This window comes from Stigmatopora argus, chromosome 2 (genome assembly GCF_051989625.1).
Source record: "Stigmatopora argus isolate UIUO_Sarg chromosome 2, RoL_Sarg_1.0, whole genome shotgun sequence".
NCBI classification, from domain to species: domain Eukaryota; kingdom Metazoa; phylum Chordata; class Actinopteri; order Syngnathiformes; family Syngnathidae; genus Stigmatopora; species Stigmatopora argus.
Genome location: NC_135388.1, coordinates 7,920,270 through 7,936,639, shown reverse-complemented (window position 1 = coordinate 7,936,639; position 16,370 = coordinate 7,920,270). Strand labels below are relative to the sequence as shown.

The window sequence follows — 16,370 nt, the reverse complement described above, 5'->3', positions numbered from 1 at the left end:
TCTTTACATTGTCCTCCCTTTTAGCTAATGGTTTGGTCCTGTCTCCAGCTGATCGGCCTAGGAATCCCCGGTGGTTCCGTCCGTCATCGGCTTTGACGGCTCCCATGTTTCACTCTCGTTTAAGGCTGTCTTAATCCACCGGATTTTGTGGCCGCTCGTGTCGGCAAACTGCTCCACGGCCGTCGATATTGAAGAAAAAGCGATTTTCTTGTGAGAGCAACGCGTTTTTCACGCATCCTAACGCACTCATCTACAAACGCTTTTAAAGGCCCTCGCTCCATCCCCGGATTCACCTGCTACACGGAGACCTCAACACGGAAGCCCGACATGGGGGACACCGGGAGCGAGGGCAGCAAGCCCCCGAGTAACGTCAACGTCGTACCGCCTCGCTGTCCCTGCGGCTTTTGGGGGTAAGAGCATTTATCTCTTTAAATTTATTGTTTATGGCTCTTTAGCGTCACTGTCGACAGTTAGCTTAGCCGTTTAGCCATTAGCGCTAGCAGCTCAAGGGGGATGAGCTTGTTATGAGCCCCCTCCCTCTTCTCCCATCCCGGCCCCATTGTTTTGGAGCGTTAGCTGAAAGCTAACCCCCAAACCGGCTTCGTTCACTTCACCTGGCTGGATAATCCAGCTCCTGTCACCGCAGGTGAGGGAAGGCTACTAACACGGTTAGGGAAGGGTATAATATACGAGCAAAAACTTTGTAGGGGGTTTGTTTCTCATGGCATGTCATTATTATTATTATTGTTAGCCCTCTGCTTCTTGTTTTGGCTACTTGGATACGTTGTAGCAACATTCTGACATTAGTAAAGGAAAGTACCATGTGAACATGAGACAGTGCATATGGTGGAGTAATTGTCCCAAAATAGAAACAGACATGGCGACTTTTGGGGGTGTTCGATATCTCTCATTTTCTGAACCGCTTTATCCTCATTAGGGTTGTGGGGGGTGCTGGAGCCTATCCCAGCTGACTTCGGGACAGAGGTGGGGAACACCCTAAATTGGTGGCCAGCCAATCACAGGGCACAAGGAGACAAACAACCATTCAAGCTCACACTCCTATCTAGGGGCAAATTTAGAGTGTCGGATCAGACTACCATGCATGTCTTTGGAATGTGGGAGGAAACCGGAGTACCTGGAGAAAACCCACCCAGGCCCCGGGGAGAATATGCGACCTGGATTTGAACCCAGGTCCCCCACAGTGAGGCCGATGCGCTAACCACTCATCCGACGCGCTAACCACTCATCCGACGCACTAACCACTCATCCGACGGGCTAACAACTCATCCGACGGGCTAACCACTCATCCGCCGGCCCGCCCGGTATTCGATATTTTGCAATATTTAAAAACAATGATTTTTTCCCCCACCTGGTCCATTGAATAGCTCTGTTTGGGAAGACTTTAATTGACTCACCATGACCACATTGTTCATATAATACCTTTTAATCCAGGTAATACATGCGTTACCATGAGTGCAACAAGATGCTAAGAGTACAGTGTTTGTCACCAATTAATTGTAAAATGCAAATATCTGAAACCAAAATATTACATTTATGATAAATACGCCTTTTTTTAACCCTTGTGACAATCAATAACTGGTATAAAGTCGATTTAGCAAGACTCATTACACCAGAAATTGTGTTAATCATCAGCAAAGTTAAGAGAGCTTTTTATTGTTTGCTTTTCAAGTACTAAAAGCAATGGTTAACTAGAGTTTATACTCGATTAACTGTTAGCGAGGTACACACATGCTGATTATCGGTATGTTATCGGCCTTTGATCGTAGTTCCAGAGATGGGTCTGTCGCTAGAATTCCATCATTGTGAATTCATCTGGTCTCTGATCTGTGCTGCTGTTAAATTGCGTTTTCGGAGGTTGTTGACACGAATGGACCTACCTAGAGGTTGTTGGCTCAATTCCCCTACCTTGGTGACAATGGTAAGTGTCCTTGAGCAAGATACCGAAGTCATGTTGTCCATGATGTTGCGTCATCAGTAAGTAAATAAGAAAATAGTGTCAAAGTGCTTCGAGTAACTTGACTGCAAACACAAGTGTAAACCAATTTACCATTTATTACTAAAATCACCCTAAATATTTTCCTTTTACAATCATCCATCATTCTTAGAGCTGTTTTTTCTTGTTTTTATCAATTTTGAAAGGAAGTGTGATTTTTGTTCATGTCTGATATGCCATATTTATTTTTCACATTTGATGACGTTCTGTGTTCAAACTGGAATGCCTGGAGGAAAACCACGCAGGCCCGCGGAGAACATGGAAACTCCACACAGGTGGATTTAAACCCGGGACCCCAGAGCTGTGAGGCCGACGTGCTAACCACTCAGCCGCAGCGCTGCCCATAGTATATTTAATGCTGTGTTAATTCTTTTGAACAATATAACAAAGGTGCAGAAATTGTCTCTTGATCGTAGCTTATGCATTTATTCTAAACTTAGTATTTTTTGTTGCACTTTTACATTTCAAAAATTTGTATGAATACAATCTGTATGCACTTGAGTTTGCAAATTTAACAGGCCAATTTGGTAGCATGTATTAATTGCGTCTTCATTTAAACAAACGTCACCCATTTGAAGCTATTTCCTTTTTTGGGATGTCACTCAGACATAATCAGTTAGGAGGCAAAGCTCGTGTTCTTGTCTGTTCCAATCATGCTCATTTGTAGCAGTAGTGGACCACCTATGAGATTGATTGTGCATGCTAGGTGCTAACTTTCTTTGCCTTAACAAGCGCGTTGTCATTCTCTTCCTGCTGTGTTTCCTCTTTTGCCCCTGTACTCCTATCTCATTTCATTACATCTACCAATAAAGACACACAACAATGTATGCATTTCCTTAGCACTGGGCTAAAGCTCAGAAATGTTGTGACTTGGTAGGCAGAATTAAAAATAGATTGTTTCCAAACACACATCCTTCCTGTGTCTTACAAATAACGAGAGAGACAGACTTCGGGTTTGACGCAGATGACCTCACATTGAAAAACTGGAACAAAGGTGCGCCTCAAATAAACATAACGTTTCTGAATGTCACACTTGGTGCATCATTGGTAAGGAGAGAGGTGGCATAGGAAACAAGTTGTCCCTCAATGGAGAATCAGGATTACAGGAATCTCCAAATATTTTCATTTTGCCATGATAGTGTGTAAGGATAAATCAATTTTTACTAAACTTTAGTAGATGTTGATTTATCCTTACAGTCCTTTAGTAACTAAAGGCCTAGGGATGATTAGATTTTCTGCGCCGGATCCCAAATTAGTCAATTATTATCAGCCTGGGGTCATAGTTGAAAACATATCAAAAGGCTTTGCCCTTGTTTGAAGAGCAGCATTTATCAGTTTAACATACCAGTTACAAATGGTAGTTTATTAAAGTCATTGTTTTTTTTTCTGTTTTTCCAGGTCCAGCAAAACAATGAACCTGTGCTCCAAATGTTTTGCAGGTTGGTTTTTACTCTCCAATGCACTTTGTACAGTAGAGTAATCCCTCGAATATCACGGTTAATGTATACCAGACATGGCCACGATATTCGAAAAATCGCAAAGAAATAAAATTTAAAAAAAAATACTTTAGTGCTGAGTCCTAGTAGGTTACAAGTTTCAACATGGATTTTCACATTTTTATGAACTTAAAAAAAATAGTGCTGAGTCCTAGTAGCAAAAGTGGCTTCCGCTCATGAGTTTCAATGTGGTTTTTCACATTTTTATGAACTTTCCTGCCAAAAAATAAAACAAAATCGCGAAGTAGTGAATTCGCAATAAGTGAAGTCGCGATAATCGAGGGATTACTGTACCTTCGTTTAAGTCTTCACTGCTGTGAGAAAGTTGTACTGTTATCTCAAAACTGTGTTTACTGTTAAGACAGTGAGGCTATGTTTTTTTGCAAAGTAGCTGAAGGAGCAGTTTGGGGACAAATATTGTGTGCGTTAGCTGTCTCATCACATTTTGGCATTGTTATTTAGCCTCTTACCTGCTGAAAAGATTTCACTTTTGCTTCCCTGTACCGCCATTATGGCAACAGGTCCTAAATCAGTAAATAAGAAAACCCAAACAATTGAACCCTGGAAAAGCTCCTTTTTTTCTGCTGTTCGAAAATATAATGTAACTGCACATCCGCTACTGTAGATGGCAATGGGGCATTATTCTCAGTCGCGCACAGATGGTTAGAGAATGGTCAGGGAGTATTAGTGGCATGTGTATACTGCGTATGCATTGAGCCTGTGCACATGTAGGACAGAGCAAGAGATAAATTGTGCAATTCACAGAATCAAACACCCGCGGGTAACATGAAAAAAATATTTAAGTGATGAAAAACAAAGGCAAAAAGATACTGAGACAAATCTAAAGCTAAGACCAAGAAATATGACAATGTTTTGTTTCTGATAAGGACAGCAAATGAAATGAATAATATTTTTTCCCCTAAGACATCCAGAAGAAACAACCAGATGGTGCCTCAAAAGCCTCTTCAAGCTCCAACAGTAGCACTCAAGCTGACGTGTTTTGTAACGAAACAAACAAAAGCATCAGTCAGTCTTTCATAGCCATGTCGGACACCTCAGAAGATCCTTTGCCAGGAGATGCAGCTGCGACTTCTCTACCTGCTCAGGAAGGTAAGTTAGGAGATATGGGAAATGTTTTATTTTTTCATGGGGCGGGTTGAATTACTTATAAACTGGTAAGAGTTTTGGTGGCAAGACAGTTGGTACATAAAAGGGATGTATAACAAGGATAAATCCTCAAAATAATCACGGGTATATCTTTTTTCCAAGGCATCTTTTTATAGATGACAACTAAATAAAGCTGCAGCTGTCCATGTTAATTTGGCCTCCATAGCACAGAACAGGGTGGATAAAAGTATAGGGTTATCTATTCAGTGCAAGGTTTTAAAGATGTCACCTGCAATTGCATCCGTCACCTCTGTATTGTGGCAAGGTCATTTACTCAGGCCTGTTGAAGAAGAAATGACTAAAAGGACGTTCGGAGCAGTAAATTTTACCTTCTGCGCAACACACATTGTAAATTACTTGTGGAAATTTACTTCAAGTCCACCATAAAAAGTAATATTTTTCTAAAAAATAGTTGCAAATTATATGACCAAAGGTCAATTTGACAATAAAAATACAGTAGAAAAGACTTATATCTTTGTGACTAGTTCTACTCACACACGAAGGAGGCTAAGGTCACCCAACACACGAGTATACATAGTTCAAAGTTCCACTATCACAAATTTTTACACACTAATTAAATCATAAAATCTGGTCAAAGAATTCTCCAAAATAAATTAGCTTGACTCACAAAGATAACTATTGAAATTGTACAATAAAAAAAATAAACGTGACGCTTTGCCTCGGTATAGTTGACACCGATGACGTATAGTAATGTAAGTATCCGGCAAGCGCGACGTATAACTTAACTTACTCTCCTCTATATTCATAGTATTTATTGTGAATTATTTATGATACTGCCTTCTGCAAGAAAATTCAGTACACTATTAAAGTATGTTGGTAAGAATGAACCTCATGCGGCAGTAAACAGTGTTTTGTCACCATCTCACATCTCTTCCCATCTTGTTGAACTGTATCTCTTTTGCAGATGTACGCATCATAGACACAGCCTTCGGCTCACTCTCAACTCCTACAAAACGCTCCTTTGAATCAGGTATGTTTATGTCAGACATGCAATCAGGGTTTTGCAGATTGAGAGATTTTATATAGCATATGTTGCATTTTGAATTTTAAAAATATCAGTAAGATACTTCATACGTCTTCCCTATTTCCTTTTGAAACAGGCTTGCATTTAATTAATGTCATTGCTTTTACCCCAAATATTGGCACACATCACACATACCTTTTATTTTTTTAAATTCATCATCCCTACCGCTTACCCTCACAAGGGCTGTAAGGGGTGCTGGAGGCTATCCTAGGCAACTATGGGCAGGCACGGGGACAAAAAGTTGAATAGCTTTTCTAACTTTGACAAGGATGCAGATCAACTTTTAAAGTATTAAAGGTTTTTCTCGACTGAGCCATGGGTTCCCTACCCCTGCTCTATTGTGTGTATATATACACTTAACTTTAAACGTTCCTCTTTCAACATTTGGAATACAACACAATATTCATTCTCCCAAGTATTTTTACGATATTTCATACTCCAATCTCCGTAAATTTGAGTTGCTCTCACTTTCCTGCAGAATTTTGCCAGGATAGATGAGAAGCCATAGACTAGAGCGGTCACGGGCTAAGTACATGCACACGCACACACTAACCGGTGCACTCACATATGCTCACACACTTATATTGATGGTGCCGAGCGGCAGAATCTGGCAGCTCAGCTTGGCCTACTTCCCAGAGATTTATTGAACGCTGATCTGCATTCGCCCCGGCCAGAGGAAAAGTCTGCAGGATTGATGAGAAAAGTCCTGCTGACCGGTTAAAGCGGCTGCAGGTACATGCTTCTCCTGTGTCATGTCAAGATCTTTTGGCTAAAACAGGACTGGGACAAGGGAAGGTTGTTGTAGGGCATTGTGTTAAGTTTACTGCTCTATACGTATTTCAAGCTACCATTTACTTAGCATATTTATATATATTAAACTTGTTTTTTTTAAATTCTGTTCTTCCTCAGCAAATTTACGTAGAAAACATAAGCAGGCCACCGTTTGTTGATTTTTGGTTTCAATTATAATTTGATTATGAAATATTATTTTTAATCTATTTTTCAATGATTAAATACAGTAGTGGTGCTACAGATCCAATGTATTTGACTGGGACGCCTAATTGGGATCATGTGCTGTCTGCCTCTCCCAGTCTTGAGACAAGATTTCTTTTTTTGTAACTCATTTATTTGTTTATCCTGCATGCAATAAATCTCCTTCTAAAGCTGTTGACTTTCTCTTTTCATCCTCCGTTAAGATACGCTCAGAATATATTTCTTTCTGGTTCAATGTTTAAACGTTCAGCAGCTTTTGCCTTAGAATACCTTTGCTGCATCCACTTTGTCTCAAAAATGGTCTGCTCAGCAGAGGGATGTGTTGTAGTTAATGTACATCAATATCCCCTTTTTGTGGTGTTTACTTAAGTGGGTGGCACAGCAGACAATATATTGGGGTGGGATGTCTATTAGACCAGGGAGTACTATTGGCGAGATAAAGCTACTGGTTATTTTTATTTTTATTTTTTCCAGCTTGTCTTCCAAAAGACACTTATTCGAACACCGAATACACATAAAAATATGAGCTCAGACATGTGTAATTGTCTTACTTCGTAGCACTGTTGACCAAACCAAAAAATATTTACCAAGTATAGATGTATGTATCATGTCAGAAGTGCACTGGTTTTACTCTACTACCTGTTTCGGTCTTTCAACTGTTTATATGTCTTTGTTTGCAGCCTCTGAGTCAGAAAGTGACTGCTCTCCTGAGAAGCGAGCGAGAGTGGGTGAAGTGCCGGCGGCTGAGGAGTCATCATCATCATCATCGTTGTCGTCATCATCATCTTGTTCTGCGTCATCATCATCATCCTCTGCGTCGTCCCGTGGCAGCTCCAAACAGCGGAGCCGCAAACGTTGCCACCGCTGTCAAACCAAACTGGAGCTGGTGCAGCAAGAGCTGGGCTCCTGTCGCTGCGGTATGACTACACCGTCGCATGAGCACACTTTGAGATTTGTACTCACTTTTCCTTCACAGCCCATGAGTGAAAGTTTGATAGTTCAAATACATATGCAGTAACTGTAGTTGCATTTTTCAATTTCTTACGCTACAACCGCCCAATCCATTTTGACTGTGAGGTCTGGCAGCAATTATTTGCCATTGTTAAATTTAAAAAATCATTAGCTGAGAGCAGCCCCGGTGGAAACGAATTTGAAATCAAAGGGTTACTGACAAGTTAAACGTCTCGGGCGTTCAGGTCAGGTTTGTTTATTTTTACTTCAGAATTGGACATTTGCCATCTTCCATATCAGCAGCCCCTTACCTTCTATTGCTGTCAATGGCAGTGATTTAGTTCAAAATTAGGTGTATAACGTATGAGGCTCTGCTCTAAATTTAAAGGCCTATTATGAGCATTTACAACCGGTCATTCCACTTTAAATACATTCGACGTTCATCTTTGTCAAGTGCAGGTAAGGAAATAATGGCTTTTTATTTTTCATAATTAAAAAAAAAAAATCTTGGGGGGCATAACCAGAATCAATTTCTGTATTATTATTATTATTATTAATAATAATAATAGTATAACATGTTATGTCACTGGGTCTAATAGGGTTAAGTTTTATTTTTAACCAACAAAATTACTCATTTTCCCAATAAAGACATCTGGTTCCTTCTTTGAATAATTGAAGCAATATTACATTGTTAATCAAATTAAACTAATGAAAAAAATATAAGAATAACTACAAAGCAGAAAGTATGCGCCCTCTAGTCAAATTAACAATAACCATAAGAATCTCTTTTATTTACTAATAGCAAATGAACTGCAAATGTTTGTGCACGTCCTTCATTCAGTTTCTGGTTAGCAATGTAATTCAAATGCTCTTTGAATTTCAATTTAACAAATTTAGGTCTGTTAGAAATGTTTGAGCTTGAAGTCCAATTACCCTTTGAGGAAAGTGTTTATTTGTCTAAATTGGCGAATAAATTGATCAAAAAGGGATGCCACGAGTTTGAAATATTCCCCAAAACTTTGAACTTTTACTTGTGCAACCATTGCCGTATCTGCAAGTGGTCGGCAAACTGAGAGTTATTTATTGGTTGTAGATTAGAAATGTCAGTAACCTCGTGGTTCGGAAATGTTTTTCTTTGAACATTAAATATAAAGCAATTACCAGGAATACTAATGCATTTTAAACCAATAACCACGCTTGCTGATCAATTGCTTTGCATACAAATGAACATACCTTACAAAAAAATACTGCTTTAAAGAGCATATGTTTCAACCCCTGGAGTTATATTTAAATAGGAACCCCCCACCCCTCTTTTTTTGCAAGGGACATCCATTTCTAATTGTTTAGTTTGAAAAAAAATCCAGTTAGTGATTCCTGACTATTGAGGTAATTACAGTCATAATGATTGTGCTGGATTTACGTTGTAAAAGAGGATGTTAACAAAAGTTTTTTTTTTCTTTTGCCAAGGAAACGATTTAACAAACATTCCTTTTGCATTAGTTTACATAACATTATCCCCTTCACTCCTATGCAGCGATGTGTAATCAGTGTTTTTAATTGCATATCAAGAAACTGTCAAAGTGGGCTTTTTAATCACTTCTCATTGAATGCCAGCAGTGTATTAATGAACTGATTTAAGATTATGACAACAAATGAGATTCGTTATGCGTGGCAAGACTCCTACCAGTGACTGTGAGTCGTCACTTTGTATATTCAGACACAGTTGCACAAAATACCCTGGGTATGTCCAAATAACCATTTTAAAGGGTACCCATGTGTAATTTATTCATTCATAATTCAGGTTAAAACAATGTAAATGAAAAAAAAAAAAAAGGAAAAATAATTTTAACAATACAAACTCTGATTAAAATATCATACGGTACATAGTTTTTTCGGTACTCGGATGTTTGGTTGCCGGACGTTTGGTCGCCCGGGCGTTTGGTCGCCCGGACGTTTGGTCGCCCGGACGTTTGGTCGCCCGGACGTTTGGTCGCCCGGACGTTTGGTCGCCCGAACGTTTGGTCGCCAGATGTTTGACAACATGACAGAGAGTTTACTGTTGAAACCAGCTCCCAAAATTATATTCATGAGAGAGAGTTTAATATCTAAATATCTACTGTTGAAACCAGCTCTCAAAATTATATTCACCCGGGTGACCAAACGTCCGGGCGACCAAACGTCCGGGCGACCAAACGTCCGGGCGACCAAACGTCCAGTCACGGTTTTTTCACCAACTTGCTTTTGTGCCAGGAATCTTCTCAATTCCACCACTTGAGCAAATAAATCATCTAACGATTCATTATTATTCCTCTTTTCATGCCCAGGTTATGTCTTTTGCATGCTCCATCGACTCCCAGAGCAACACGACTGTCTGTTTGATCACCTGGGCAGCGGGCGCCAGGAGGCCGTCCTCAAAATGGTCAAGTTGGACCGCAAGGTGGGCCGCTCCTGCCAGCGCATTGGAGAGGAGTGCTCCTGAGCTCCACCCAAGAGAGAATCTCCTCCACACATAATCCCTAGCAGGGATTTCTTCTTTTTTTGTTGTTGTTTGTACAGCCGATTCATTTAAAAAAGATGCTCGCTCTCTAAATCCCTTTTGTCCTCACTCGTCCCAGACTTTTGTGCTTCTGTCAGCTTGATTGTATCCCTGCTGCCAAACACAACCACAATTCACAAAGATCCAGAGAGAGCAAAAAGGACTGTGCTTTTGGGATTTTTCCCTTTTCCCCGTTTCACTTCATGAGCGTTAGGAAGCTAACAAACGACCAGACAGATTTAAAAAGACGAGCACACGTTGTACATTCGTGCGGGAAGCTAGTTGAAGATGATACCTCAAAGAAATGTAAAAAAAAATATGACGAAGAGGACAATGAGACTTTTTAGCCTTGTTACCTCAACAAGAAATCATCCACAACTGCTTCTTGTTATCAAGCAAGACGTACAACCATGGGACTTCAGTGTCTTAGTTATCTTAAATAATTCTTACAAACCTGTTCATAACCCATCAGGATGTTTCCCCCAACCCCCCCGCCAAGATCCCAGCTCCATTTTTCCTCCTGGATTTCAGTCCTTAGACAATATCCAATCTCCATTTCATGTGTTATTAGCTTATCTAAATGCCACTGGGCTGTGTTCAAAGGCTACAAATAAGTCATGTTTGTATTTTATTTTATTTTTTTGACTCACCAAGTCTCAACAGATGCCCAATCAAAAGTGTGCTTAATTTTTTTCTGAGGAGGAAAAAAGCAAAACCCCTCAAAATATTTGATTAATGCTTCACAATGGACAGCAATGATTACTTTTTTTTCTTCTGCCCCACCACTCGCTTCTTTTTTTTTTCTTGGTGTACTCATCGCGTCTACGCAATTGGGTTTATGTTTTTGTGTTTCATGGCAGTTTGCGTTTTACATTCTCAGTCGACATTTTGACACCTTTGTAAATACACACAATGCCGTTTAATTCTGTGCTATGTGGACTAAAGCAGTTCCTCTTTTAGAGGCGGTGGTGGTTCAGCTATTTTGTTTTTGTTTGGTTTTTAGTTATATATCCAATATATTTATATATATATATATTTTATATATATATATATATATATATATATATATATATATATATATATATATATATATATATATATATATATATATATATATATATATATATATATATATATATATATATATATATATATATATATATATATATATATATAATAGATATTTTGGGTAACAGCGTCGTTGGATTTTCATTCTTTAACCTTCAGGTACTTGACTCATTGTAAACATTGGCCAGTGTTTTGATTTCTGGTTATAATCATGACAGCGACATTTTTCTTTCCCTTTTTTGTTTTCCTGTGGGCTCTCCTGCATCTTGTTTAAAAAAATTGAAAACTTGTAATGATAAGACTGAAGAATTGAATGAAAAAAAATAACGCACAATTATGTACCACTAAGGAAACTTTTATTTAACCTTTTTTCCTGCCGTGTCAGGTTAACTTACACCTAAGTGTAGTTTTTCTGTTGAAATATGGTGTTTTGGGGGGTAAAATAATATTACAATATTGTTATACTGTATATTTTTCTTTCCATTACTTTTCATTTTTCTGTCCTCCTACTTTTTCCTTTAAATGACAATAAAATAAGATTAGACAAAGTGCCTCCTGAGTATTTGATGTGTACTGCACTGGATTCATGTTATAGGTCGATTTCACTTCAGATTTATTTTTATGATTGCAGAATTTTTATCTTTCAGCATTTTTCTTTGGAGTTTTGTATTAAGTGCAATTGTCTTTTTGTGTTTTGTCTTGCATTTGTTTTTTTAAGCGTTGTTAAGTTACTTGCAATTCATTTGTCTCTGTTGACCATCATAAATCTCATTTGAATAGAAAAAAAATCTACCTATTTTTACGCACTAATGTCCACGGCTAAATCCCATCTGCTCCATCCTTGCCAATTCATTATAGTGATGTCACATCAGCATGTGTTTACAGCTCGCAGAGGGAGCGCCTATAAATGCGCTCTCATCTACTTATGCTTATATGCGGCAGAGCCCATGTTTTTTAATGGAAGATTTGAACTAAAGAGTCTTCTGACAGCAGCAATGCGTCTTGGCTGGCTGGCTGGCTGGCGTTAATTTATGTAGTGGCGGAAAAAAAACTAACAAGAAACGTCGAGCTGATCAAAAGGAGACTTCCAAGGCTGGAATTGGACCACTTCCAGTGCCAGTGGAACTCAAAGAGTCCTGCTTTCTAAAAAATCAGCCGGAATTTGGCATTTCTTTTTTAAAAGCAGTTGAAGCAAAATCTTACCAATTTAAATCTAAAATTGCAGTTGGAAAAAGGACTGAGTTTACTTTAGCTCAACCCTTTTGTAGGCCTTCATTTAAATGACTACTGCAACAATTTATCGGCCTCTTCAGTTTTACTTCCATGACTCGTTTAATTGAATTGGCATTGTCATGGTTTGTTTTGAAAGTTTCATTTAATTTTATTAATTTAGGAGATGCAATGCCCTCTGATGGCAACAATGAATACAAACACCACATTGAGACTAGTGAGCCTTGTAAGCAATGTTCCCTCTAAGCTGCGTGCATGCGCAATTGCGTACTACTCTCGTCTTCTCTGCGCACAGCAAATCATATGGAGCGCACAAAATAAAATCCCAACTTTTTTATTTTTATTTTTAGCTGTGAGGCCGACGCGCGAACCACTCATCCTCCGGGCCGCCCATTCATAGATATTAATCATTACATTTTATTATTACTAAATCATTTATGTGTAGTAGACATACACCTGCTTATGGCAGATGTGATACTGGTGCGTGCCCATAGTGAGCAATGATGATGTTGCTCACACCGGTACTCAGTGTGCTCAGGGAGATTGTCTTTCTGCCCAAACAAACAAAAAATTAGAGGGAACATTGCTTGTAAGATACGACACATTTTAGAAAAGTTAATGATGACAGAGAGGTCCAAACACTTTATTTGGAATTAAACATTACCTGGACAAAAACAGTCCAACCAATCTGTTCAAAATTGATGCAAGGTGCACGTTGCAATCCTCTTCTTGACTTCTTAGGGAAAAATGTTCTCAGCCAAAGCAAATGGCCAGCTGACATTGAATGGACTCCAATGCAAAATGTCTGGATCATTATTAGCATTTCCTGCCTAATGATGCGTGAGTTTGACCTCAATGATCCTTAAATAACCATACTCTTCTCTATACTGCTCAACCGGCCCACTGGTGACATTTGGTCAGGTTCAAGAGAAAATTAGCCCACACTATGGAAGCTCCAATCCCAGCACAGTTAGTCATTACTGTCAACTGAACATGTTTTTCTCTATCTGACCTTTAAGGAAGAAGATGGCCTATCTTTCTTCTTCTGGATGACTTACTTGAACAGGGTGAGATAAACCATTCAACGTGTAGACGTGGCACTGATTAAAATCTGCTGACGGATTTTACTGCAAATCTGTGTTCATACTATGCAATGATATAAGAAGACTGTTCTCTCACTAAAACCAATAGTTTAATTCTTGTTTTTTTTTTTCCATTTCCATCCTTCCAAAAGCTATTAAAAAGCCATCAATTTCACATGTTGAAACCCTGACTCAGGTAGCCGCAATAATTTTATTGTTCTTTACCTAAAACCACAACCAGGCGATGTCCTCGGATAATATGACATCATCATCAAATCATTGCTCGGGAAATATTGTGTGGTAACTTCCCTGGCAATAAAGATCATGAAATTGATCTGGATACGGATAGGAAGGATCAGATTAGGGAGAAGCTCTAGTCGTCCATCAGGAAGTCTTGACAACACAATCTCGGTGGCCCCGCCCACCTTGCATGAGGATTCCATTACACGGGCAATGATAAAATTTCCTCTATGACACCAGGCACCATCAAATCTGAAAGCGGCAGAAACATAAATTTGCACCCCTGCATGGTGTCTAATTTCACATTCCTGCGTCAATTTGTTCATGTCCATGTGATTTGTGCATGGGTGTGTTTGAGTAGAAATAAAGTGGGAAAACAAGCAAATGTCTTTATTATGATTGATCCAATATATTAGGCACCTTCATTGAAGTTGATGTACGAACTCATTGCTTATGCTGGAGTTAAACTTTAACTACAGTCCAATTAAAGTATTTTCTCCTTGTGATTAAAAGTCTCAATTAAATGGAACTACATATAGTACTTCAACTCATAAACTTTTATGGAACTTTAGATGTGCAATGTGTGTAGTAAGTACATTTGTATGTTCTACGTTAGGCCCGGTGGTTGTAGTTCATTTGAACTTGTCATTTCCCTTCCTAGCGTTAAACCTATGGCAAGTTTAGATTAATGCCTTTTCCATGTAAATTCATTTTTGTACTTTGTTGACATAAACACAATAAAAACATTACACTTTGCATCCATTTCTTTTCTTTATATGTTTTCACACAGATTACATTTGTAACAGAAGCTATCCCAGGCAATCACAAAATCATAATTTGAGCGACATTCTGTTCATTTTAATCTTATCTACTCTATATATTTACCATTTTCAGACAGATTTGTATTTGACGTCACCAAACACATCAAATTTCTTCAGACGGGATGTCTTGCATAGGATAAGTTAAAAAAACATATTTGCCGAATGTCCTTCCGTGAAGCCAAATTAGTAATAGAACAAATCCATCAAAAGAAGATGATGTTTCAGAATGCGCTGCATGTGGTGGAAAACTCCAAAAATATCAAATAGTCTCCACATCATTTGTTGGTAAGAAAAAAGGAAATCGTGTAACAAGCAAATTTGAAGTCATTCAGGCTCCCACTGGTTCATCTCTTTTTAATTCAAAAATGTTTTATTGGCCGCAAAGATGTGGCACTGTGATTGCTATTGAAAATAAAGAAATAGTCAATTGTCATCAATTCACCAAGCGGCCGGAAACACAGCTCTCGTTACGATTTGTTTCCATAGCACTCAATTTACATATGCTATTCACAATTACTGGCCTGTTTCAGATTTCATGCATTCACAATCAACCCCCTGCCTCCAGTATCTAAGCAGGTATGTATATATGCTCTTTTTGGGGGGGATCTCTATTGAATTTATTTACAAATAACATTTAGTAGACACTTTTTCCCTCCTGTGTTAGTGGGAGGGATTGATTTCCCTCTCTCCTGCATAGGGGAAGAAAAACCATCAATTGAATGCCCACAGCAAACAAGGGCCAAATAATTAAGTACATACTCAGAAGTAATGTACAAAGCTTCCATAAGTACCGTATTTTTCGGACTATAAGTCAAAAAAATTTCATAGTTTGGCTGGTCCTGGGACTTATACGTACTCCAGGGTTATATATTTTTTATTGTATATTGTTTATTCACTGATTGGATTGGATCACTTTCATTAATAGTAGCAGTGAATGACTTAAGGGACCCAATCCACAAAAACATGTTTGTTTATTTGACTCACATGGTTGTTAACTCGAGCAGTATTGTGAACAAGTAGTATCGGTGCTAGGGTTGTCGGTTTGAATCTTATAAACTTAACTTCTGTTTGCAAATTCACTGGGAATTTTCTCCGGTTACCAAACAGAACTGGAGAAAATTGATGTATTTGAGCATCACAGTTTCCTTCTTACTAGAAGTGTATAAAAAATACAAATAAAAGCATTTGGACACACTTACACAAACCTTTACACCCCAAATTGTCATCTCTTTATGACTTAGGCTTTAAAGGTTGCATTGGATTAGGGATGTAAATATGGCTGCTGCATTCAATCATATTATTGGGAACAGCTCACAAACACATCAAGTGATGTGTTTTGCCAAATGTGTGTGTCTACTAGCAAACCACACACACACACACATTCTGACTGCACATCTAAAAGATGGGAATGCAGAGACCTCAAGACAGTCTTTGTGGCAAAACATTAATTATTAATGGCAGAGATTCACATAGAGCTTTTGATGTTGGAGCAGTCAAGCCTCTTAAAGGCTGTGTGTGCATGTGTGTGTGTGTGTGTGTGTGTGTGTGTGTGGGTAGGTGGGTGGTTAAGGGTCTAGGCTCATATGATAGCTTCTCGAGGGCTATGGCTGAGCTGATAATTTTTTTTTTTTAATTTGAAGGGTCAGAAGACGAGATCCAACAGTTGTTCCCTGCTGATGGTTTCCTGTAGGCTTTGCAGCTTTGTGGACACTTGACTGGGCATGGCT

At 38.8% G+C, this 16,370-nt stretch overlaps 1 protein-coding gene across 1 annotated transcript; it reads left to right on the top strand.

Annotated features, from left to right (window-relative positions):
• Positions 1–34: 34 nt before the first annotated feature.
• LOC144068780 (AN1-type zinc finger protein 3-like) lies at positions 35–11,232 on the top strand. The gene is made up of 6 exons (XM_077593565.1): positions 35–410; positions 3,413–3,453; positions 4,435–4,620; positions 5,603–5,668; positions 7,396–7,632; positions 9,991–11,232. Exons 1-6 carry the CDS (start codon positions 328–330, stop codon positions 10,143–10,145), a joined length of 768 nt encoding a protein of 255 aa, XP_077449691.1. The 5' UTR covers positions 35–327; the 3' UTR covers positions 10,146–11,232.
• Positions 11,233–16,370: the final 5,138 nt, after the last annotated feature.